At 44.3% G+C, this 23,758-nt stretch overlaps 1 protein-coding gene across 1 annotated transcript in view; it reads left to right on the top strand.

The window, feature by feature from the left end:
• Positions 1-15,556, top strand: part of KCNH5 (potassium voltage-gated channel subfamily H member 5) — a 162,371-nt gene extending 146,815 nt beyond the window's left edge. Inside the window, exon 11 of the mRNA XM_071426250.1 lies at positions 3,390-15,556. Within this exon, the coding sequence (XP_071282351.1) occupies positions 3,390-4,337 (948 nt within the window). The 3' untranslated portion in view covers positions 4,338-15,556. The remainder of the gene's footprint in view (positions 1-3,389) is intronic.
• Positions 15,557-23,758: the final 8,202 nt, after the last annotated feature.

Below are 23,758 nucleotides of genomic sequence, written 5' to 3'. Positions count from 1 at the left end.
AGAGTAGTTCAGTGGGAGAGTGAGGACCAAGACCTCAGTCTCCATCCAAAGTGCCATTGCCCCACATGGTCAGTTGGGGTGTCAGGGTCTGCTTGGTTCTGCATTTCAGAGTGAAAAAGAAAATAACAAAAAGCTATGAACACCTACAGGTTACATAGAGAGCCAAGGGGAGGGTAGGCCCAGAGCTGTGCTCCACCCCACCTTTGCTCCATTGGAAACACTGAGGCAGATCACTCCTGAATTCTTGACTCTCAGCTAACCCCTGGATTTCTGAGTCTCTGGGCATTTTCTGCACTAATCAGCATGTGGCAGATCTGCTTCTTCAAAGGAGCTGCCCAGAACCCTTCCAGGCTGGAGCATCTGTCTGTCCCACGAGAAGAAAAGGGAAATAACTCATTGAAGAGCTCTGTCAGCTTGTGTCCTGCAGGAAGCTGAGAGGACACGTTCTGAGGAGGTGACAGCAGGGCTTTGGGGGTGTGTCTTCTCCACTGCATGGCCATAAAGCTTCACCATGGGGTAAAGCTCATGGCTGTGAGTGGTCAGTGGGTCCTTGGCCTCACACAGCAGACCAGATTTGCATCCTGTATTTGATGGCATTTGCCACCTTGGCCACCATCCCTTTCTGCTGTTCCCAAAGTGTTTGCTCTGCTCGGAGTCACAGCAGCACTCATGCTCAGACCCCTCTTCCACTGGGCTCAACCCATCCAAATGACACCTGGCCAAGTGGTTCTGGGGTAAAAAGCTTCACAGTAATTTCCTGACTTCTATAAGGACACACTTCAGGAGTGTGAGGTACAGGTGGTGTCAGATTAGAGAGGTTTTGGCTTTTCTTCTGCCAAACCCAGCACCAGCAGTCACTGATAATTATATTCTGTGCAGGGAGATAACCTCTGTCTGGGGAAGGTTTGAACTGAGTCTAGAAGAGGGATAAAAGAACCAAGACTGGACTGGGGGAGAAAGGGAGGTGAGGGTAATTTTCAATGAAGTGCAAGCTTTGGGAGAGGAATCAAAACCTGCTGCTGTGGTCTTTGTTGCTGTCAATCTGGTTATCATAAACATGCAGTAGGACAGAAGTTGTCAGAGGTGCCTCCTGCCTTTCCCAATGGCACATCCAGTGCCACACTGGCCAGGGAAGCACTGTGGGCCCATGCCAGGCTGCTGGAGCTGCCTCCCTTCCAGCATCCCCCACTGCCTCTGGACAGCAGCTGCCAGGCACAGGCCACCTGCAGGGAGCAGGAGGCTCAAGCTGTGACACAGATTCATGGCTAGAAAGCAGGGCAATAATGGAAACATAGAATGGTTTGGGTTGAAAGGGACTTTAAAGATCACCCTGCCGTGGGCAGGGACATCTTCCACTATCCCAGCTTGCTCCAAGCCCCCTCCAACCTGGCCTGGAAAACTGCCAGGGATGGGGCAGCCACAGCTGCTCTGGGCACCCTGTGCCAGGGCCTCACCACCATCACAGTAAATAATTTCTTCCTGGGGTCCAGTCTAAGCCTACTCTCCTTTTCCTGTCCCTACACAACCTTGTAAAGCATTGGGTAGAGGATGTTTCCCCCCCTGCAGATGTTATCAGGGACTCAGCACTCAGCACAGCAGCACAGCCAAACGGGGACACCAGGAGAGGAACCAGCCATGTCCCCTGAGACACTCCTTGGGGACACATCCTTGCAGCTGCTTGCTTTCACTGCTGCATCCTCTGCCAGAGGTGCTGTGCTGCCCTCTGGGGCAAGAGAGGCACAAACAAAACATCACACACAACCCACCTTCCAAATGTGCCTTTAGAGAGCGTGGCTTCAATTAAATGTGATCACTCAATTTTGAATTAAGGGCAGTTTCTCTTGCCATTATTTGCGAGAGAGAGAGAGAGAGAGAGAGAGAGAGAGGGAGAGAGAGAGAGAGAGAATGAGAGAGAGAGAGTAGCTCCATGAGGGCAGCTGCTAATGAAGGGGAGCCTCCAAATGAGGGAATGTGTCACTGCATCTAGGTCAGAGTAGTCAGATTAAAGTAACTTCCATGGTTGTCCCTTGCTTTTGTTTATATTTTTTTAACTGGGCTTCTAATAAGCAAGTTAACCAAATTATTATAAGCAGCTGTGCCTATCAGCAGCAGGCAAGGAGATATCTACTGCATTTGAAAACTCTCTAATGAAGCTTTGAAGTCCAGCTCATCCCAGATTCATGCAGTGAAGGATCTGTTGCCATCGTGGCACTTCTCTGCTGACTTCTGAAGATGTGAGACTTGAAAGTAAATAGATTCTCAAATATGGATACTCAAGTTGATATTTCAAAAGCCTACAGCTGGCTGACACAGAGTTTTGTTTGTGTATTTCAAGGGCTTTGTTTTCCTTTTCTTACCACACGATCCCTTCACAGTCCATATTTGTATTTAATCACAGGCTGCTTTTCACAGTGTTGTCAAACAGAGAACCAGTTTCCCAGATTCCCGGTCCCACATTCAAGAAAACTGGATGAACCTAAAAATAAAAAAAAATCATATGAGTAACATGCAGAAAATCAACAAAAAGATTTTGCTCTGTGGATCCTCCTCCCTCAGCTTGAGGCTCAGATTCCTTTTTCTGTAGCAGCCTGAGACATGCTGCTGGGTGAAATAACTCAGCATTAAATGGCATGATGAGATGGTGGATATTGCTGGGATTTAGAGCCACACACAGCCCTGTTATGCTGCTTCTCCACGATGCTTCCAGTTCACCTACACATATTAGACATACTAATTCTGCAGTAAACACTTGTAAAGTGTGTGAAGCCACACATGTGGCCCATGGGGAACCTAACTGCACCCTCCAACACTCCTAAAAACCCATAACCCTAATAGCAAAACCAAAAAGAATATAGCAAGCTGGGATTTTCCAGCTTCTGGAAGTGTGTGTACATTGAATTTATCTTGCAGCTGTGTAGTCCCTGCTGAATTACTGTTTCCTTTTGATCTGTACTAAAGATAGTGACAGAGCAGGTATGAGTGTGAGTAATGGGTAGGTTGGCATCACAGTATTTGGGTTCCTTGTCAAGGGCTTTCTTCTCTTTATTCTGTTTCTTTCCTTCCGTTGGTGTCGGGATATTTTTAGTTCTTCAAGTAGTAGTATCTTCTGCATCAGGAAAAAAGGTGAAAGCCACTTTTAATGTATCCTGTTAAGAAAGTGTGTGTGTGTGTCTGTGTAAGTACCCTGTCTATAGTGGTTAACCTTAAGGTTGCTGTGTCTTGATCAGCTCCATTTGAATTCACTACAAAAAATTAAGATGGAAAGGAAGATCAGAATTAAGAATAAAGAGAGAAATGGCTGTTCTCAAGACTTTTTACCCATCTCAAATTAATATTTCCATGTGGTGTCCTTTGGGTCCTGACTCTGTCGTGGATTTATCCCCCCACAGATCATCTTCAGGAAGATCAGCGATGTCAAGAAGGAGGAAGAGGAGCGCCTGCGCCAGAAGAACGAGGTGACCCTGAGCATCCCTGTGGACCACCCCGTGCGGAAACTCTTCCAGAAATTCAAGCAGCAGAAGGAGATGCGCAACCAGGGCTCCACCCACGCCGACCCCGAGCGGAACCAGCTGCAGGTGGAAAGCAGGAGCGTGCAGAACGGGGCCTCCATCACGGGCACCAGCGTGGTCACCGTGTCCCAGATCACGCCCATCCAGACCACCCTGGCCTACATGAAAAGCAGCGAGGCCGTGAAGCAGAACAACCGCGACGTGATGGAGCTGAAGCCGAACGGGAACGGAGAGCAGAAATGCCTCAAGGTGAACAGCCCCATGAGGATGAAGAATGGGAACGGGAAGGGCTGGCTCCGGCTGAAGAACACCATGGGCGCCCACGAGGAGAAGAAGGAGGACTGGAACAACGTCACAAAGGCCGAGTCCATGGGCTTGCTGTCCGATGACCCCAAGTCCAATGACTCGGAGAACGGTGTAAATAAAAACCCACTGAGGAAAACGGACTCTTGTGACAGTGGAATCACAAAAAGTGACCTTCGCTTGGATAAAGCTGGTGAGACTCGCAGCCCCCTGGAGCACAGCCCCATCCAGGCGGATGCTAGGTGTCCTTTCTACCCCATTCCTGAGCAGGCCTTACAAACCACGCTGCAGGAAGTCAAGCACGAACTCAAAGAAGATATCCAGCTGCTAAGCAGCAGGATGGCTGCCCTTGAGAAGCAGGTGGCAGAAATTTTAAAAATATTGTCTGAAAAGAACGTATCCCAGCTCTCTTCCCCCAAGTCTCATTTATCACCCCAGTCCCCTCCCCAGATACCCTGTCAGGATATTTTTAGTGTTTCGAGGCCTGCATCACCCGAATCTGAAAAAGATGAAATCCACTTTTAGCATATACCTATGTGTATATATGTATACAGTATATATGCAGAGGTGTATATATACCTTTATACATATATATATATAAATGTGTGTGTATACGGTAAATATATATACATATATATTTTCACTTGCATCCAATATGACTTGAACACACCAAGGATTTTGATATGTAAATATTGCATGTCCAGCTGGATTCTGGCCTGCCAAAGAAAGCAATTATTAACATAGATATTGCTTGTATAATATGCAGTTGACTGCATGCACACTTTACATTTATTTATAATCTCTATTATGTAATAAAAGAATGACTTTTGTTTAACAAAGGCAATGTACTATTTAAAGAATCAGGGTCTAACCTGCCAATATTGCCATGACAGTTTTGATCTCAGGCTGGGTGAATTGAGCTTTTATTTCCTCACTGTCAGTAGATTAATATGACGTGAAGGACACGTTCAGACTCCTGTTAGTATTGTTTGTTTCCTGGTATCATTCCATGACAATATACTGTATATTTGGTGATGAATTCCCCTACTCCTCCTAAAGGGAGGGCTCAGCTCAGTGGGCAGGGAAAGGCACCGTGCCTGGTGCTAGGGTGGATCACTGGAATTTATTTGTGTGGGTATTGTGCATGCACAGCCTTTTATTTCAAGTATTCTCCTGCTCTTTTAACATCGTAAGGTAAGAAATAATAATAATAAGAATAATAACAATGGTGATTTATGTAACAAAATGAAACTAACAGAAACTCTCTCGGTTGCACTCCCTGAGTGTTTGGGGGTAACTTATTTCTTGAAAGCCTCCTTTTACTGATGCCATTTTTACTGAACTGTTAGAGTAACATTATGTAAATTCTCTTTGCAGCACTCAGTGGTGGTGTCTGGTTCTGTCAGTATCTTCATTAGCATGTCCCATTTTTGTGGGGTTGAGGTTGCTCTTCCCCTGTCCCCCCTATTGCCCCTGGCAGAAAGACTTTGCGCGAGGTCTGAGCAAGGGAGAGAACATCCATAGTTCAGCTTCTTGGGAACCATGTGAGCAGGTTTGAAAGCCTGAAGTTAAAAGGCTGCAGTAAATCCCCCTCCACTCTCTTTCCTGAGGACATTTATCAGTGTGCAGCTGCCTTTAGATAGAGAGACAATAACTGGTCAGGATGTGGTTGTGTGTAGTCCAAGGTGCGTGGATGATCGTGGGTGTGCTGGGGGAGGGAGCCCTGCCTGGAGTGCTGCTCCTGCCTGGGGCTCCTGCAGGTTTCAGTGCATGGAGGGGCCACGTTTCAGGAGCAGGCTTGCAGTGCCCACAGGTCCCACACACACTGAGTCCCTCAGGTTGGTGTCAGAGGCTCTGTCCCTCCTCTTAGCTGCCTCCCATTGGCATCTCCCAGCCTTGGGCTGTGCTCAGACCCCCTCTCCACTCCTGGGCTGGAGCTGCTGGCTTTGCAGGGCTGCAGCAGGGCAGGCTTTGCACTGCATCTTGTTTGATCTCCTGTTTGGAGCTGGACTTTTGGACTCTGCCCCTGAGTGTGGTGAGGGTTTTTGCCTCTCCATTTGCACTGGTTTGAATCCAGGTACACAAGATGCATAGCAGAAATTGCCATTGCAGCTTCAGAGGTGTTACCTGGTGTAGTTTGAGGCCAGCCCAGCAGAGCACAGTGGCTCCTTCAGAGAAGGATTCCCCCTGGCTATGGCTTAAATGACCTCTTGTATCAAGATCCTGTGTTTTCAAAAGTGCCTGGAGTAAAATATGTATGTACCACAAGGCATCACTATGAATCAGGTATATCAAATACATGGGTATAATTAGTGAGCATTCTAAACACACACCAGTATTAGATCCATTTTTTAACATTAGAAAACTAGGCTAAACAAATTCACTTCCTGAAAAACTAAAAAAATCCCTAAAACCCAAACAAACTGTCATTTGCAGTAGTGGCAATTATGAATCTACATCTTAGAGTGAACATATCTTCTTCATATTGTAAAATCCAATCCCATAGAGCTCCAAAAGCTCATAAGAAAGCCAGAGAAGTCATTGCTTCTGTTGTGTCAACTCATGGAGGCCTTTGGGAGATGACAGTTTTTTCTGTCCTGTTTCTGCCCCTTTCTTAGGGAAATTAGAGAAAAAAAAAAAAAAAAAGGGGGAGAAAGAACAAAAAGCCACAGTAGGGGACAGCTCTTCCCAAAGCCTGGTGGTCAGGCCACCTGCTCATTTTAGTTCTCTACAGCTGCAGTTGTCTCTGTCAGAATTTTCAGCTGTAATTTGCAGCTGCTGTTCTGACACAAGTGCAAGTCCATGACTCTGCAGCCATGGTTTGGACTGCAAGAACAACCTGCACCTGCAAAACAACAGGGCTTGCCATTCCTGTGACAAGTCCCACCCTGGGATTCTGAAAGAATGGGGGGGTTATGGGGTTAGGGAGTTACAGGGTTGCTGCAGGAGTCTGCACAGACCTTGTGGGTATAGTTCAAGTGCCAAGATGTCAAGTGTTGAATGTTCTTGCCTGACTTGGTCTGCTGGCGTAGACAGACACACAGCCACTGCCCAGGGCTGCCTGGTGAATAGCTGAGCCACTCAGGCTCAGTCTGGGGGCCAGACTTTGTTAAAATTCCTGGAATGCATCATGAAGTGATGCTGTAAAAGAGACAGCAGGATAATGGGGGTTGGCTTTGTTAGAAAGCTTTAGCCTTAATTCCTCTGCCTTTGTGACAGACTGCTTTTCTTTCTCTATGACTGATATTAATTCTAGGTAGAACTGCATGGCATGCAAAGGGATCTCTGTTTAGGTTTATCTTGCAAGTCAGGTGTAACTTTGTGCCACTTTACAATGAGAGAATGTGTTAACAGGATTAGTCTGACCTTGAAAATCATTTGGGCAGGCCCAGAATGTCTATTACAGTTCAAGTGCAGCTTGAGTGGTTTAAATGTGTAGTGAGTGGCTAAATAGTGTAAAATACCAAGTTCATGAAACAAATACAGTGTCTCCAGGTCTGTTTCTAGTGCTGCTTTGACTCTGATATCCCAGCACTGTCCATTGCAAGTTCAGTGGAACCAGCTTGTACCTTGCACAAAGCAGTGGAGTGTGTGATGGGTGCCCTGCAGGCACAGCCTGTGGATGGGCTGTCCCAGCCTCTGTGTGCTGAGGGAGGCCCAGTTTGGGGGGTTGGCAATGGCTGGTGCAATTCTGAAGGACTTTGCCTCCAAAATCCGTGTTGGGAGCGTTTCATGTTGCTTCACGGAGTCGTCAGCAGTTCGTCTCCCATGGGGTTGTCCTTGTCCCCTCGTGGAGATGTCATTGTGCATGATGTGATGAGTGACTGGGGCTTTCCTTCTCTGTCAAAAAGCATGATTCACACTCCTGTAGTCCAGGTTGGACTGAAAGCAGCCACCTGTAGTCATTAAGTGCAATAAGGACACCAAGGTGTCACTTCCACCCAGGCCAGTGCTCAAGCAGTGACACACCATGGGGAGGGAGCTCTTGGCTGCATGCTTTCCTTTCCTTTCCTGTAAGAGCTCAAAACCTGTACAGATGTTCCTGCCAGATGCTGGGAACAGCATCCTTAGCACCTACCCTGTGCTTTGTGTGTCCAAAGCATTTTACCTGCACACCAGTGGATTTTATCTTTCTGGACTCTGGAATAGAAATAAAATGTGTACAGAAAATGTGTACAGAAAAGTAAACACTTCCCAAAGCAAATGAACTAGAGTACTTTTAATAGCTTTTTTTGTGTAATGTTGCATATAAGAGATAGAACAGCACTTCAGGATAATTACTGGGAAAAAAATTGTGTTGTTGTGAGGATTCAGTTCTTCTGAATTTGTATTTGTAAATCTTTTTTTTTCCTGTCTTTGCCAGGGCACGGGGGTTAGAGCAGAGCTGATTCTGGAGGTGACAAACTTAAGCTTTGTCCATTTTTCTTTTCTGCAGAAGTAGCACAACTGTAGGGGCTTGATGCTGCACCAGAGTTTGGGCTCATTGCTAGACTCAGGTTCAGTCTTCATTTGCCACCACATGGAGAGTAACCCTGCTGCACAGGTGTGAAGGCTGAATCTGATAACCAGATCAGACTTTAATATGCATTTTGGATCCCAGGACAGTTTCAGATGCTGCAGAAATAATGTTGTACTCTTTGCAAAGCCAAGAGCAATTGCCCTGGAAATAACTGAGACCATTCTACAGATGTCATCATTGCTTGGGTCAGAAAACAGATGTTGTGCTCATGAAATAGCTTAGAGGCTTCTGGGGGAAAAGATGTCCTGAACTGGAAGGGAAAACAAAAAAAAAAAAGCCAAAGGTTTAATTGGAATTTGGGAGTGAGGACATAGAAGGATATATTGTGAGAAATTTACATTTTTTTAACTTGGATTTAGAGCATTTAGAAAACTCAAGCCTATCTTTTTGGATGTCAGAATTGGACAGATTGTCTTTTAAAATAAATACATTTTTCCCTAAGTGAGGTGGTGTCAAAGTGATACCTGGTTTATTTTTTAAAAAAAGGTTTTCAAATTCCATTTTCCTGCAGAGGAGGGTTTGAATGGGTTTTGTTAACATTGCTCTTAATAGGCTGTAGGAGGAAAAGTTTGATCCATCTAGATTTCCACATCTGGGAATATTTTTTATAACTCTCCCCTAATTTTTTTGGTGCAAGCAGATAACACAATCTCTACATGTTTTATTTGGTTTAATATGCTATGGTGTATTTAAATGAAATATGTTAAAGCAAAGTGCTGAATGGAGCTAAAACTGACAAAAAATCCATATTTCTTCTGGCAGAGAAGCAGTGAATGTTCTTACTGACATAAAGAATATTGTGCAAAGATCAGTGCTGTGCTATCTAACAAATGACAAACAAACTAAAATCGTCCTTACTGAGGGTGCATTTAGCCAGGCAGAAAATTGACCTTGTAGTGCACAGTGGGACAAGAAGGCACATATTGATTTTGTACACTCAAATAGCAGAAGCATTTAAAAAGGGCTTGACCAGGCCATGCTGAATAAATTGTATTTATTTCTTATATTATGCTAATCAGCCCCCTGATGCATGGCACATGGAACCAGGAATCTGGGGCAGTATTCTCACAAACCTTTTTATCTGTTTGCTATAAAGCAGATATGTTCTTTTCTTTGTTATTTTCTTCTTGGAGATGCAAGCTTGTTTGGCCCACAATCTGAGACTACTGGTGTGCACCAACTCTGTGTCTGGCTTTCTGCCATGAATACATCAATTAGCCTTAATTAAAAGCCCTATAAAAAGGATTTTGTGCTAGGTTGGGCTCAGCCCTCCCTGCTCCAGGACAGGATGAGGCTGGCAGACTTTTTTTCCCTGTGGGACAGGGAAAGTCCATTAAAGGATATTCAAAAATCTGCTATTAGGGGAAAATGTGGGCTTCAGGAGAGCCAAAGCTCTTCCAGTATCCCAAAATCCTGTTGGAAAGGGGCACAGAGTATCTAAAATATGTAACATCAGTGTATGGACTCTCTATTTGCAGCTGGCCCTGAACAGAGAGGGTTGGACCAAGTGATTTCCAGAAAGTCCCAAGTTCTGTTTTATCATTTGGTGATTCTGTAGATTTTAATAGCACAAACAGGAGGTAAAATTTGAAGGTTTTTAGTTATGTCCTATTTTTTTCTGGTTTTCAGTTTAAATACCATGTGAAGGAGCATGTTGCCAATTTTCCAGATAATAGCTGTGAGAGCCAATACTCATCAAACAGACAGCAGAGAAATCTGGCATATTCTAAAACTATGGCATAGAAATAAATTAGGCATTTATTCAGGCATCAGCTAAAATCCACCCTTGGTGCCAAACACTGAGAATAGTGTCTCAGTGACTATGCAGTTTCTGGAAGCAGTGGGCTGATATGGATACATCAACAACACCCACACCCTCTTCCAGCCTCTTCCCCAGTCCAGTGGAAGGTGATTACAGTGTCTGAAAATGCCATCAAAATATCAATAGCATTTGAGCTGGTTTTCAGTGCTGCCCTGGCAGACCTGCACATCCCAGGCTGTAGGAAATGTGCAGGTTTCTCATTAGTGGCTGGATCTGGAGGTGATTCTCATCCCTCTGGGTTCTCATCCCTCTGGATTCAGCCTGCTCCTCAATGTGTGCACACCATTGATGAGAAAATCTGGGCTTGTCCAAAGGGTCTGGGCACATCCATGGGCTCTGGGCACATTCCTAGGGTCTGCCCAAGCCCCATTCCCAGGCTTATTCCCTGCTTGTCAAGGCACATTCAAAGGTTTACACCTGGCTCTGTTATTAGATATTTTCCTAGACTCTGTAATGTCCTCAATCTCTGTGATGGCTCACAGGGTTACTCACAAAATCCTTCTCAATCTGTGGTTTAGCAACAAGTCTCCAGATTAAACAGGAATAACAGGGCAAGGCTTCTGCCATTCTCAGGGCATTGTTTTATTAAACAAACCTTCATTTTTATTTTATTTTATTTTATTTTATTTTATTTTATTTTATTTTATTTTATTTTATTTTATTCGCGGCTCTTTTGTACACCCTTGAGTAGTGCAGTGTTCCATGGAATGGCAGGGACTGGGGTGTTTGTGGGTTTTAATGAGCCACAATGAGAAGGGGAACTGGAGTGAGACACCAGCTTCTGCCATGTGTGTGACCATTCCTGCTCCAGTTACACTTTGGGTGAACTTCAGCCCCAGCAGCAATTTGAACCAGTGCCATGTAGGGATAGTAACATTTCTCTGTATTTCCTCAGGCAAACCTAAGGCTCTGCTCAGCTTCTCCACGTGTCCTGTGCCAAGACATGTGGGCACTTTCCTGTTCTGGACTTGTTTTCAGTAGATTTTCCTGACATGTTTCACCTCTTTTCTCTGTCACCACTTTTATTTCCTAGAAAAAGGAAAAAAAAAAAATCACTTTCTGACTAATCATTGGGAATTCAATTGCATCCAAGGCTGCTGCCAGGACCATTAGTTGGAGGTCACAGTTCAGTTTGTAAATTGGGTATCTTATCTGAGCTCTCATGGAAAAAGGCTTTTTTTTTTCTAAAGGAAAACAAAATTTCTGCTCTGGTTCTAATTAGTCCTCTGTTGTCCCTGCAGGATTAATTACTGCCTTCTTCACTCGAATCATCAAATGCTATTTGGCAACAGCTTCTTTATTTTATTTTATTTTATTTTATTTTATTTTATTTTATTTTAGGTATAATTAGGAGTCCTGGCATTACAAACAAGCTCAGTCAGGTTGTACCTTAAAATTTCAGAGCTGAAATATCACCTCAACTAGTTGTTTATACCCAGCTTTTTGAATGCCAACAACCCCATTGCACTCAGTGCATGTTCAGAGCTCATCCCTTTGAGGTCATCAGTAGGTGAGTGTGAACATCCTTCTCCTGAAATCAGTCACAAAAGGGGTTTATTCTGCAGCATCCCCCCACAATGGGACTTTTAAAGAAGGATTATGGGTGCAAGGATGGAATGGCACCTCCCAACCCTTCCTGCTGCCTGTTGATGGCCTGTAGATTCCCAGACACATCTCTTTTCTATTTAAAGGAAAGGCTGAGGGCCACCAACTGCCTAATTCTATCAAGTGGTAAATTGAATTTATTGGGTGAGAGAGGCAGTAGCCAGCAATAAGGCAGGATTTGGGTTTTAAAAATCTGCCTGGTGGGAATTGGGCAAGCTACCAGAAAGACAATAAAGGATTTATCTGGCAATGCATGCCAAAGGAAAGCTAAACTTGTGAGCAGGAGAATTTATTGATACCAGTGGAAAAGCTCATTAGCATTGAAGTGTGAAGCAGGTCTGTAAATGTTCCTTTCAGCTGTCCCAATAAAATCCCTGCTCTCAGACAAGGGGAGCTGTGGCTCATTTCTGTGCAGGGCACAACTGGCTAATGAGCTTTCCCAGAAAACCTGCACACAAACTATGTTTTCTCCAATGTAACAGTTGGCACTATTTCCCTTCCATGGACACATTTCACCTGACCTCAGTGTCAGCCTCCCCCTGCCCCTGGTTTCACAGGGATTCAGAGATGCTCCTCAAGCTGGGAATGCTGCAGCATTTCTCCTAGGGCAGCTTTGTTCCCCCCTTACTTGGTGATTGTTGATTATTTGCCCTCTAAGAGATCTGCAGTCCTGTAAGGGATGTGGGGCAGCTTGTGGGGCTGCAAGCAGAGGTAAAGGTTCACCATATCTTGTCTGGAAAACATCCCAGCCATAAAAATACTCTTGCTAACAGTTTAAAGCTCCAATGCCTTATCAGCACAGTTTATGTAACAAAATCCCATTAGTCCTGCCAACCACCCTCACATGAATTAGGACATGATATGCTTCATAAACCTTACATACCCATTGACTGTTCTTCTGCACAGAGACTTGCCTGGGCTTTTATGTGCAGGTGTAGCTGAGTATCTTGAGTTAATTTCTGTGCTTTGAAAGCTACATAATACGAACAGGATATTTTCCACAATGAAATGCAGTGTTTTCCTTCCTTATTTGTTTCTTTATATCCTTTTCTGTCTCCTTCCTTCCTCCCATGTTTTCTTGCCTAGATCATTAGGCTAGCAAATTGTAGAAATGGGGAGATTGATTAAGTGATGTTGCATCAGCAGATTTAATGAGGTAATGATCTGTTTTGCTGTTTGTGTTCAGGAGAAATAATATGCTAATAAGAATTGTAGCAAGAGCAGATTTTTTAATGTCCTGCTTAAATACCAGCCAGTGACTGAGTGGTTCAGTAAAGTGGTCTCAGCAGATCTTCTAAATTGTGTTCTCTGTTTTGGAGGTAAATATTTTCAAGCTTTGAGCATCTTGTGTAAATATTCCTTGTAAGGTCAGTGGAAGTCTTTCCATTAATTTCTCTAACCCAGTTCGTGCAGAGGGACCAGGACACTGAGTCCCAGCGTGGGCTGAGCTTTCTCAAAACTGAGAACTGTGGGTACTAGAATTTTAATTTCAGGCCCTTGTCTAATGCAAATGGGTCCAAGATTTCATGCCCTACTAAATGCTGCATGCTGAATGCAGAAATGTAGAGGATGTCTTTGAAGATTGGGACAGCAAGGTGGATTGCCATAAAAATCAACTGACCCCATCAGGGAAAGGGCACTTTTTAATTAACACATATTGGAATCCAAAAGACACATTCTTGGTGTCTGAACTGTCAGTAATTTCCATCCAAAGTAACTGCTCAAAATTCATGGCTGTCTGGAATATCCTTGCACAAGCCAGATATGTGCATAAGCTGTGCAAACTCTCTCTGGGGAGAAGCACAGTTAAAAATAAAGCTATTATTGCTACCACAGAGAGAGATGATGACAAAGACAAGGGGCTGAGCACCAGGTGCTGTGAGGCTGAATCCTGCCATGCAGCCCTCCATCTGAGCATTGCTGATCCAGCTGTGGGCAGATGTGCTCAACTTTTGGGTCCTGTTTGTGTCCACACCTGGAGCAGAGCAGAGCAGGGAAGGGAAGGGGCAGCTTATGGGGGGTTCCTGAAGTGTAGCCCCCACCCCAGACCAGGCTTTGAAGGCTGAAATCCTGGCTCTGGGAGGGACACATGGGGTTTAGGCTTCCTCCCCTGCCTCCCCCATCCCTTTGATATGCTTATGAGTTCCCACACGTTTAGGCAACTAGTCATCCTAGGCTCCTAAATGAAGAAAAATCTAGGGGATTTATACTGGGAAGAAAGAGGGACAAGGGGTGGGCACGATCTGTGCACCCTCAGCTTTGCAGAAGTATCCTGGTAGGAGCATGGTGACAGAATAATCACAATTAGTGGCAGGGGGAGATTATTTTTTAATGAATTGTCATCGCAGGGGACCTCATTACAGTCAAAACATTGCACTGTTTTTCTAGGTTTTCTTCCTTAGGCTTCCCCCCCTCACCCAAAATGACAACAAAACTAAACTGAGCAGGAGCTGCTGTACAAGCCTGCACAGAGATGTTGAACCTAAAAACCAGCCTGCCCTCACAAGGTACCCACGGGGCTGTGCTGAGCACCCCACTTTGGCATAACCTGCCTTCTATTTATTCTACTTTTTTTTTCCTGCTGAAATTGTAATGTGCATCTTTTTCCTTCCCTTGTATCACCAGCTCAGCACTCCCCACCCCACATTTGTGGCACATTTGTGCTGTGGTGTGTCTCTCCACCCTCCAGCACCTAACAGGGACTAATCCCTTGCTTGTAGGAATCTTTCCATGAACATTAGCAGGACTTTGAAAGCATAGTGAGCTTTAAATCCTTTTTTTTTTTTTTTTTTTTCTTTTTTTTACCCTGAGGTCCTTACTTTCTGTGTTCAAGTTTCAAGGTGTCCCATTAGCTGAAAAAGCACCAGCTGGTATAATTGTGTTTGTGCAACCCTCGTGGAGAAGTTGGGCAAAACAACTGGTTTTAAAAGCTCATGTTGGGAAACCTGATCTAGAGAGTGACTGCTGCTTTTGAATGTATGTGATTCACAGACACGGGACTGTGGGGAGGAAAAGTATTTTGAGAAAACTTTTTTTTTGCAAGGAAGAAATTGGGGGAAAGGGTTATTGCTGGGGTGATGTTTCTTTTGTTACTACTTGCTGCTCTTTGTACACTCGCCAATGCAAATGACATTCATGTTCCCGACAATATTTTTCAACAGCCCAGCTATCTTTTTTGCTGTTGTTAATATACTGAGGATTTGGGAGGATTTTAAATGCCTCTGCCTTTCAGGATTATTTCTACAAAAGCAATTGAGAACTGTGTTTTGACAGCAGGAAGCTTATAAAAACCTAGAGGAAAAGAAAAAAGAAATAAAGTGTTTGAAAGCGAACATCTATGAAAGGAATGCATCTCTGCTACCATATCTGAAACCTGCAAAGCAATCAGGAATTGCAGCAAGGAAGGACCATCTTTCTGCTGGAAATCACACAGTTTGTGCAGAGTGGATGCTCCCTTGGCCACCTGTGTGCTGCCCAGGAGGAAGCTTGGGATGCTTTTCTTGGTTGTGACTCTCCTGTCACCCCTGGACGTTGCCGTGTGTGCTCGGGGGAAATTGGTTTATCTGTAGGAAGCTTCTTGTTGCACTTTTCTGTTTGCTAAAATTCAACAACAAGGAAAATCGTGGGTCACTTTAAAGCATTGGCAGACAACTGTTTCTAACCCAAAGGAAAATGGGTTTTAGCACAATGAACTGTACTTCTTCAGGGAGGATCAATGTTGATTTTTTTTTCCACACGTCTTTATTTACATGTGGCTCTATTTTCATTGATACAGAATAAAAAGTGCATTTTATTGACCTTCAGTGTTTGTGTCCTTACTTTTCTTGAGCACCATAAAAGCCATAGCTCTTGTTTTCCTGAACAAAGCAGAACACAATTTGTTGAGATTAATGAGCAAAACATAATCTTATTTTTAGGTGGTTTGGGGATGAGGGAGATACATAAATCTATTGTTACAATGGAGCTCCTCAACAGGACAATAGGAAGAGTTCTTGACCCTCCTCCTTGTTAGCCTGAAGACAATAGGAAATAAATCAAGCTGAGCTGGTCACAGATACCTCATCCATAAAACTTCTGTAGCATCTAATTCCCTCTCCCAAGCAAATCAGGCTGAAGAGGGAATACTTTATCTAAGTAGAAAATAAGTATTTTCTTTCAACCTTTTGTTCATAAATGGTTCCATTTTATTTGCTGCAAATGGGTAACCTTGCTTCAAAAAAATTACACTTCAGATACAAAATGAAGATTTTGAAGGACAATGGGATAGAGGCAGAATTGCTTCACTTGGAAATTTAAATAATTTCTAAGACACTGCTCCCTTTGCTTCTTGCATCATTAGCTTGGTTACAAATGCATTCCCAAAAGAACTGCCTATGCCAAGGTACAGGAGATTTTTTGACATAAACACACACAACATTGCTGACCTGTTTTTGAAACCACCATTGCTTTGGGGCTCCTTCAGTGCAGAAACCAGAGCTGTTAAATTGGTGGAGCTTTTTCTATTCCCTTGCAAGTGGCTTTTACCAGACCCTACAGGTTTTGTCCCAGCCAGGAATGGTGTCTGATTGTGGAGTAATCACAGCTGTGAGAGACAGAGTGGCATTAATTCAATTTGAGGATAAAGCATCCAAATCTAGTTGTCCACAGATAGGTTTTGCCATCTGTAGGGACAGGTGCAGAAAACTTCTTCAATTTATGATGTAAAATATTCATTGGGGAGCTCTTAATTTTTTTGACTCTCTGAGCCTACTCTCAGCATCCTCAGCTGGGGTGAGGAGACCCTGGGCTCAGCACAGGAGGGAGAACAGGCTAAAGCCTTCAAACCCTGGTAGAACAGGCCATAATTCCCACTGCTGAAGAAAACAGTGTCAGGGACTGCTCCTGCTGCTTGTCTTTTGTAATTGGGGTTGGCTTTTGCCAGACTGGAGCTGGCAGCATCAGCACAGCAGCTTTTTCCAAGTGGGCATTTGGGAGAGTGTCAAGGCTGTACATCCCAGCCCTGGGAGCCTTGCTGGAAAGGGAACTGTCAGGATGGGGTATGAAGCAAGAATGGATTTATTTGCAGCACTGGTTTGTGTGGCCTTGCAGCTGTGCCTGAGCAAGCTGGCAACTCCTGTCATTATCCATGGGATGAGCCCTCACTAGATCCCAGACTCCTTCCACAACCCCAGACAGAGTTTGCATTGTAACCTGCAGTGGAAAGGATGCTCCCCAAAATTCAAGATCAGCCACAAACATTTCTGAGGCCCTGGGGTACCCATTTTGCTTTGCAGATTGCTTTGCCTGTGCTCATAACCTCTGCCTAAACAGGCCCTGTGGAGCCAGGGAAACAAGTTAATATATGCACATCTCAATCCCTTTAGGAGAGCATCATCCAACACACCAGGATGAAGATTTATTCTCCATGGCTGATGCTACTCCTGATTTAGGATCCAGGTATAAACAACATGTAGAAGCCAACACAGGGCAGAGACAGAGGTTTAGTTCAGTCCAGCTCCCTCCTCACATCAGAGCACCCTTTACAGGCGCCTTTCCTACAGGAGTTTTTCCTAATTCTCCACAGTGATGTTGCACTGGCTGAGCTGGATGGGGCTTGGAGCAGCCTGGTCTGGTGAGAGGTGTCCCTGCCCATGGAAGGAGCTGGAACTGAATGAGCTTTAAGGCTCCTTCCAGCCCAAACCATTCTGTGACTCTGTCATTCTCTTATTTGGCAGAGAATGAGGCTAAAACGATCATCTTACACATCTGATTAGCTGAAGTAATGAAGATGGACCAAGCAAGTTCTTCAGCACTGAAAATTCTCTGTCTGCATAGAAATAAAACAGCTGCTCAGTTCAGGGCACAAATTGAGCCAGGCAGTGAATGCCACCTGAACTTTTGTAATGCACAACTCAGAAATGGATAAAGAGAGGTATGCCACTGGTGTCAGCTATTTCTCTAGACACTTTGAGACCCTCTCCTGGTCAATAATTTCCATCTAGCCAGGTCTGTCTGAGTAAAGCCTCTTGCTCACATGGTTGCACTAAAGGAAATTTATAAATCATTACTTTCAAGCCTGAGCAGGCTGGTCCTGCAAGCCTGAGAGGGAAGTTTGTGTGTGGGCAGCAGGGGACAGAGGCACTGAGGTGACATTCCCAAAGAGCAGCAAAGCTGTCCCAGGGAGGATTCCTTCCCAAGTGCTGCTGCAGGGATTACTGCTGCTCAACACCTCCTTTAGCAAGAGCTGTCTGTGGTGCCCACAGAGGGGAACACATCAGGAGGAAAAGTGATCAGGCAGCAGGGCAGAGCACAGGAGGAGTGGCTCTGAGTGCTCCTGACCTGGGAAGGTGCTGGCTCTGAACATCATCAAGGCTGGCAGCACATCACCAGGCACTCGGGAAACATTGCTGGAGCAGAGCTGGAGCGTGCCCTGCCAGGAAGTGCCACTGATTGGCAGGAAGATGGACTGACCAATTTAATGAACCTCTGCCGTCCCTCCCCAGGTAATCTGTGACATTTTCTCCAGGAAAGTAACATGTTCCAAATTAATCTGATTGCAGTGAAGCAGGCTGTCATCAGCCCCTGGGGAGAGCAGAAGGGTGTGATCCATCCCAGCTGAGAGCAGGTGAGACTGCTGCTCCAAAGGTACCCAAAGGGCAGAGGGTGCTGAGTCTGTCTACTAATAATTAGCAGAGAAATATGAAAGACAGGATGAGGAAATAGATTGAATCAATTTATTTCCTGCTAGGTAAATAAATAATGGGAAAGAAAAGAACTGAGATGAGAAATAGATGGACAGAGAGAAATGAGGGATTAATCAGTCTTGCAATCTACTTATAGGATTATAGATCAGTGATACAGACACTACTCAAAGAAAAGCACATCTCTGTGTGAGATCTAGGACTGCAGAGCAGACACTATTCAACATGGGAGGAGAATTTGGGCATATTTATCTGTTTTTCATATATATATATATATATATATATATATGTGTGTGTGTGTGTGTGTGTGTGTGTGTGTGTGTGTGTGTGTGTGTTGTAACATTCAAAGCCCTCAGCTCCACTACTCCAGAGCCTGCAGGTGAGGCAGGAGGTACCAGTGGGAAGAGCTGCAGGGAGCTGAATGGATGCAGCTCTGCTCTCTGCCTGTTCTCAGGTTATTCCAGCCATTAGGAAGCACCAGAGTGAGGAGCTAGGTGGTGCAGACTTGGGAGAGTACATCTTTCACTTAACAGGCAACAAGAGAAAATCCAAATCTGTCATCATGCAGCACATGAACATTCAGAAGTCACATAAAGGATTCAACACCAATGACAAGGTTTTGTTTTGTTGAGATGTAAAGGAAGGAGGCAAGAGGATTGGAGAAGCATAATTCTGTCCCTCTTTTCCCTCTTCTCCAGTTTCTTATATTCTTCCACTCAGGTGCCATAAATTAAGGGCTTCCATCATGAGTGTAGAAAATATTCACTTGAAATAATTTTCCACAGGAACAGAACAGTGAAGAATGACACCCCTGATTTCATGGGTGGCAGAAAGTCAAGGAGTCTTAGAATATCCACAGCCTTTCAGAAGTATCTCAGCCTGTTGTTATATTCCAAACTCTCTCACAAGGGTTCTGCTTCGTGCTTGGGACTTCCTTCTCCACCAGAAGTTTTCAAATGGGAAAAGCCCTGGACCAATGGGTATAAGGAGACTCTGAATCCCATTTGAGGCTCACAATCCAATAACACAAATTGCATTGTTTATCTAAAATGCCCTCATCATCCTTATCTGCTATTTACATTAACAAGGCCAGGAACAGCTCAGATTTCCTGCAGTCAACAGATCACCATAAAGATTCAAAAATGCTACCTCAGCCTTTCACAGTGTAATTTTTAATTGTCTATGCAGTCAGCTTTTCTTAATGAAAAATGAAATGTGCCAAACCATGGCTTCTAAGCCATGAGCAGACTTCTGCATCCCTGTGAAGGAGGAGGCCTGACTCAACATAGACTGATTTCTAATAAACCTACAGTTTCAACAGGTTGGTCAACTTTGTCCTGGGAGCATATGAAAGTGCAGTGGCTTCACAGAAGAATTAGTTTTCCTTCAGTAAAGTGATGCCTCTTTCCATTTCCCTTTTCTCTTCTCTTTCCCTTTATTCTTTCCTTTTCTCTCTTTTTTTTTTTTTTCCCTTCTTCTTCTTTAGCTTTCTTTTCCTCTGTCCTTTGCTTTATCCTTTTGAGCTCCATGCAAAAATGCAGACATTTGTTCAGCCCATTCTGACCTGCAGCATTCAGCTTGGCTTTTTATTCTGGCCAGATGACTTTCTAGCTGTACCAGGGAAAGGAAAAAGAATGGAAGAGATCCAAGACATCAATTGTGACAGCAACTGTATGCTGGCAGTCTAGCACACTCTATATTTCTAGATAAGCTTGCTTGAAACAAAGACAACTAAAGAAAACAAACAAACAGAAACCCCCCAACCTCTCAGAACTTGACAGAGCTAACCCCTCACCATATGATATTTGCTAATGAACTGCATGCAGTGAAAAATGTGTGAGAATCCTTTCTGTGCCTTTTTGGGGAGGGTGATAAATTAATTTGAGTAATGTAATAAGCGAGTCTGAAAATGGGTTGTGGTGGGTGGCTGCTTGCCCCCCCTCTGCTAAATCATGCCATAAATGTTTCCCTCAGCAGATGCAGACGCACATAATTTCTTTCGGGATTTTATAACCATGACAACCAGTTTTAAAGGAACGTTTTCAGTTTCCACAGTTTAAATTAGAAGTGTATCCAAAAAACAGGGTTGTAAAATGAGCAGAAGTCAGCTACTATTGCCACACCTTCCTCAGAACAATGGGGTGTTGCATTTTTGCTTTTGTTTTTACATACAAATATGATAACACGTAAAATAAACCTTCTGTGCCCCCTTTTACATTAAAAATATTTCTTAAAGAAAATTTTATTCCCATGCTAAAATGCCTTCATTTTAAAGATAGTGAAATTAAATCTTTCCCATTTAACTCATGTTAGATTTAATGATACTGTAATTTATAATGAGTAAAGCATGTTGACATTTAATGCATATGCCTTCTTTGAAGTTACATCCTTTTAGTAGAGATGAATTTTGATGAGTTTTACCAAAGGGGTTGAAAGAGTTTAGGCAAGCTAAAAATAACTCAGGAACAAGTTTAATCTGGGTTAGACAATGTTCCTTTTATTTTACATTGAAATCTCATTAGCAGCAAGGTGCAGAGAACCTTTCAGGGCTTTCAAATACTTTAAAAATCGATGCCAAGCCTTTGGGCTGGAGTCACAGAGAGGACACTACCCAAGCCCAACATGTTGCCAGTGCTGCTGTCCTGGTCACCTGCTGAACCTGGGTTTCACCCCAAAAGGCTCTGCTGAGCTCCCATTTCTGTTTAAGGCCATGTCCAGCTCCAACCTGGGCTCTTCAGCCCTGACCTGCTCACCTGGAGCCCAGCAGGGCTCAGGTACTGCCCATTTGAGCATCTGAAGACCCAGGGTAATAGACAAAATATTTGTAAAACACCATAGGAAGAGAGAAGAAAAGAGAAGAAGATGATCCTGTCCTAGAATTTCCCTAAGCAAAACTTTTCCTTGAAATAAAACATTTAGATAGATCAGATGACCCGTGCTGCATGAGCATCTCCTCCTCTCTTGTTTTAAATCAGGCCCCACAGAGAGGCAGGTGCATGCTTTTGCATGGATAAATCCCACCTGTTCTTGGAGGCTCTGATCCCACTGTGACCAGCAGATAACTAAAAACTTTTGGTCCCAGGATCCTCAGAGTGCAGCAGTGCTCCCAGCCTCTGGTCACAGCACCCTGGTTACTGCCCTCGTGCTTTTGCTCCTTTTTTTGGCTACAAGAACATTTATTACTCAGATTATCACTTTGAAACTCTGCTGGGCTCATTGGGGTTTAAACAGGGTGCTCAGTAGGGCTTTCCCAGTGCTGCTGCTTTGTGAGTACCTCTTCCCTTTGCATGTTTCACATGATTAGCCCCTGGTTTGGCATCTGCAGCTCCTATTTCTAACCCATCTTGAAGTGGTTTGCATAATGTCTCTGTGGAGTTTCTTTGCCACATTGCCAGAACTCTGTGCCAGCCTGGGTGGGTGGTGCAGCCCCTCTTCTTCTCCCAGGGCAGGGTAAAACTCACCTACAAGGTCCTGGGCAATCCCAGGGTTCATTTACCACGTGGCACACATGAAAACCTGCTTCCCAAACAGGCAGCACACAACATTCTGCATAATGATCCTTTCTGCATAAATCCTTTCTGCACGATCCTTTCTGCATAAATCAGCATTACTCTGGCACTACTAAGAGGTGCAGGTTGTTCTGTGCTCAGCTGTAGCAAACAACAAATTCTTCACCCTTGTGACTGGGGATCCACCATGGGAAGATGAGCTTGTTGGGTTGTTTATTAGAAAACCACTAAGGACTCAGTACTTGTGTAACTTCTCCTTAGAGATGACTAGGGTGTCTTGGTAATTCCTCCATTGCAGTGGAAGTCTCCAGCCTTATCCTGAGAAAGCAATTTCAGCCTACATTGCAGCCCAGGTTTCCAGGCTGAGGTTCTCCATCACCAGAGGGGCTTCTTCTACACACCCAGTTGCACACTGTGAAATTCACATTCTCTGAAGAAATCCCTTCACCCAGGATTTTTCTCCTGGGAAGCTCAGAGAAAAGGAGAACAGTTCTTATCTCATTTGCTTCTCCTGTGTTTTGCACATGTGGAATGTGTTTGGAGATTGTTTACCCACAGGTGACTGTTTCATTGGGTTCTGGTGTGAGTTGTTTTGACTCTTTGGCCAACCAGGGCCAAGCTGTGTCAGGACTCTGGAGAGTCACAAGTTTCCATTATTAGCTTTTTAGCATTTAGTAAGTATCCTTTCTGTATTCTTTAGTATAGTTTAGCATAGTATTCTTGAATATAATTCAGTATCATAAAGTAATAAATTAGCCTTCTGAGAACATGGAGTCAGATGCATCATTCCTGCCCTGGTCTGGGAGAATACAGATACAAGAGCACACCACTGCTGGCTCTGCTAATTGAAGGTCCACTCCAGCTGCCTGCCCAGCTGGGCACAGCTCCTGGGAGCACATTTCCCCTCCTGCAGAATCACCTCAGTGGCCCCTGTGCTGAGAGTATTCAGACCTGTGCCTTGATTCCTCAGGCTTGCAGTTGTGTGTTCCATTTAAACCCTGGTGTCCAGCCAAAACAAGCTGCTGGTACAGGGCTACAACAATCAGCTCATGTTTCCTTTATCTAATCACATCTTTGCACGCTGAGCAATACAATCCCAAATAAATGAAGCAAAGGGTTGACTTCAGAGAAGTGTGGCAGACAATTGTAACTAGGAGCTGATTATCAGGAGAGCAGCACACCAGGCACAAGCAGGTAGCACAGAGGTATTCAGAGGAGAGGTGGGGTTTGATCTAGAACAAGACCTGCTTAGGCTGAGAGTTACAGAAAATAATACCCTTGGTTTTTTTTTATTACTATTTTTATGGAAAATTTCTTGATACAGGGCAGCTGTGCAAGTATTAGATCCTAGCATTAGATATGAGCACACCAGAGCCATCATTTACAGGTTTTCAAGGTAAATGAATGCTCACCAGGCCTTGGGAATAACATGGAAACATCAGAAGGAATTATGACCTCAAACTGCTGTGTGCACCACCTGGATCTCTGAGGGGAACCAGGCTCACGGATATTGGCTGTGCAGTGCTCACCATGCTGGCTACCATGGATTGACACTAAACTTGATGCTCTGAAACACCTTTGATTTCCTTCCTGTTTAAACATAAATTCAATCTCACTTTGATATGGAGAGAGATGTGCACAACTGAATTTCACAGTGATACAGATTTTTTTATCAGAGCACAGCTGAATTTTCAGTTCACTGCTGAGCCCTCATTGCTCCCCTGCCCTGTGCACCCTCTCAGCTTTGCTGGAGCTGTGCTCTGGGTATAGCATCAGACCTGCAGCACACCAGGCAAAGCCAGGAGCAGCAG

This window comes from Agelaius tricolor, unplaced genomic scaffold (genome assembly GCF_023055355.1).
Source record: "Agelaius tricolor isolate 1412-34295 unplaced genomic scaffold, bAgeTri1.0.p SCAF_5, whole genome shotgun sequence".
NCBI lineage: Eukaryota > Metazoa > Chordata > Aves > Passeriformes > Icteridae > Agelaius > Agelaius tricolor.
This window is presented reverse-complemented; position numbering and strand designations above follow the sequence as displayed.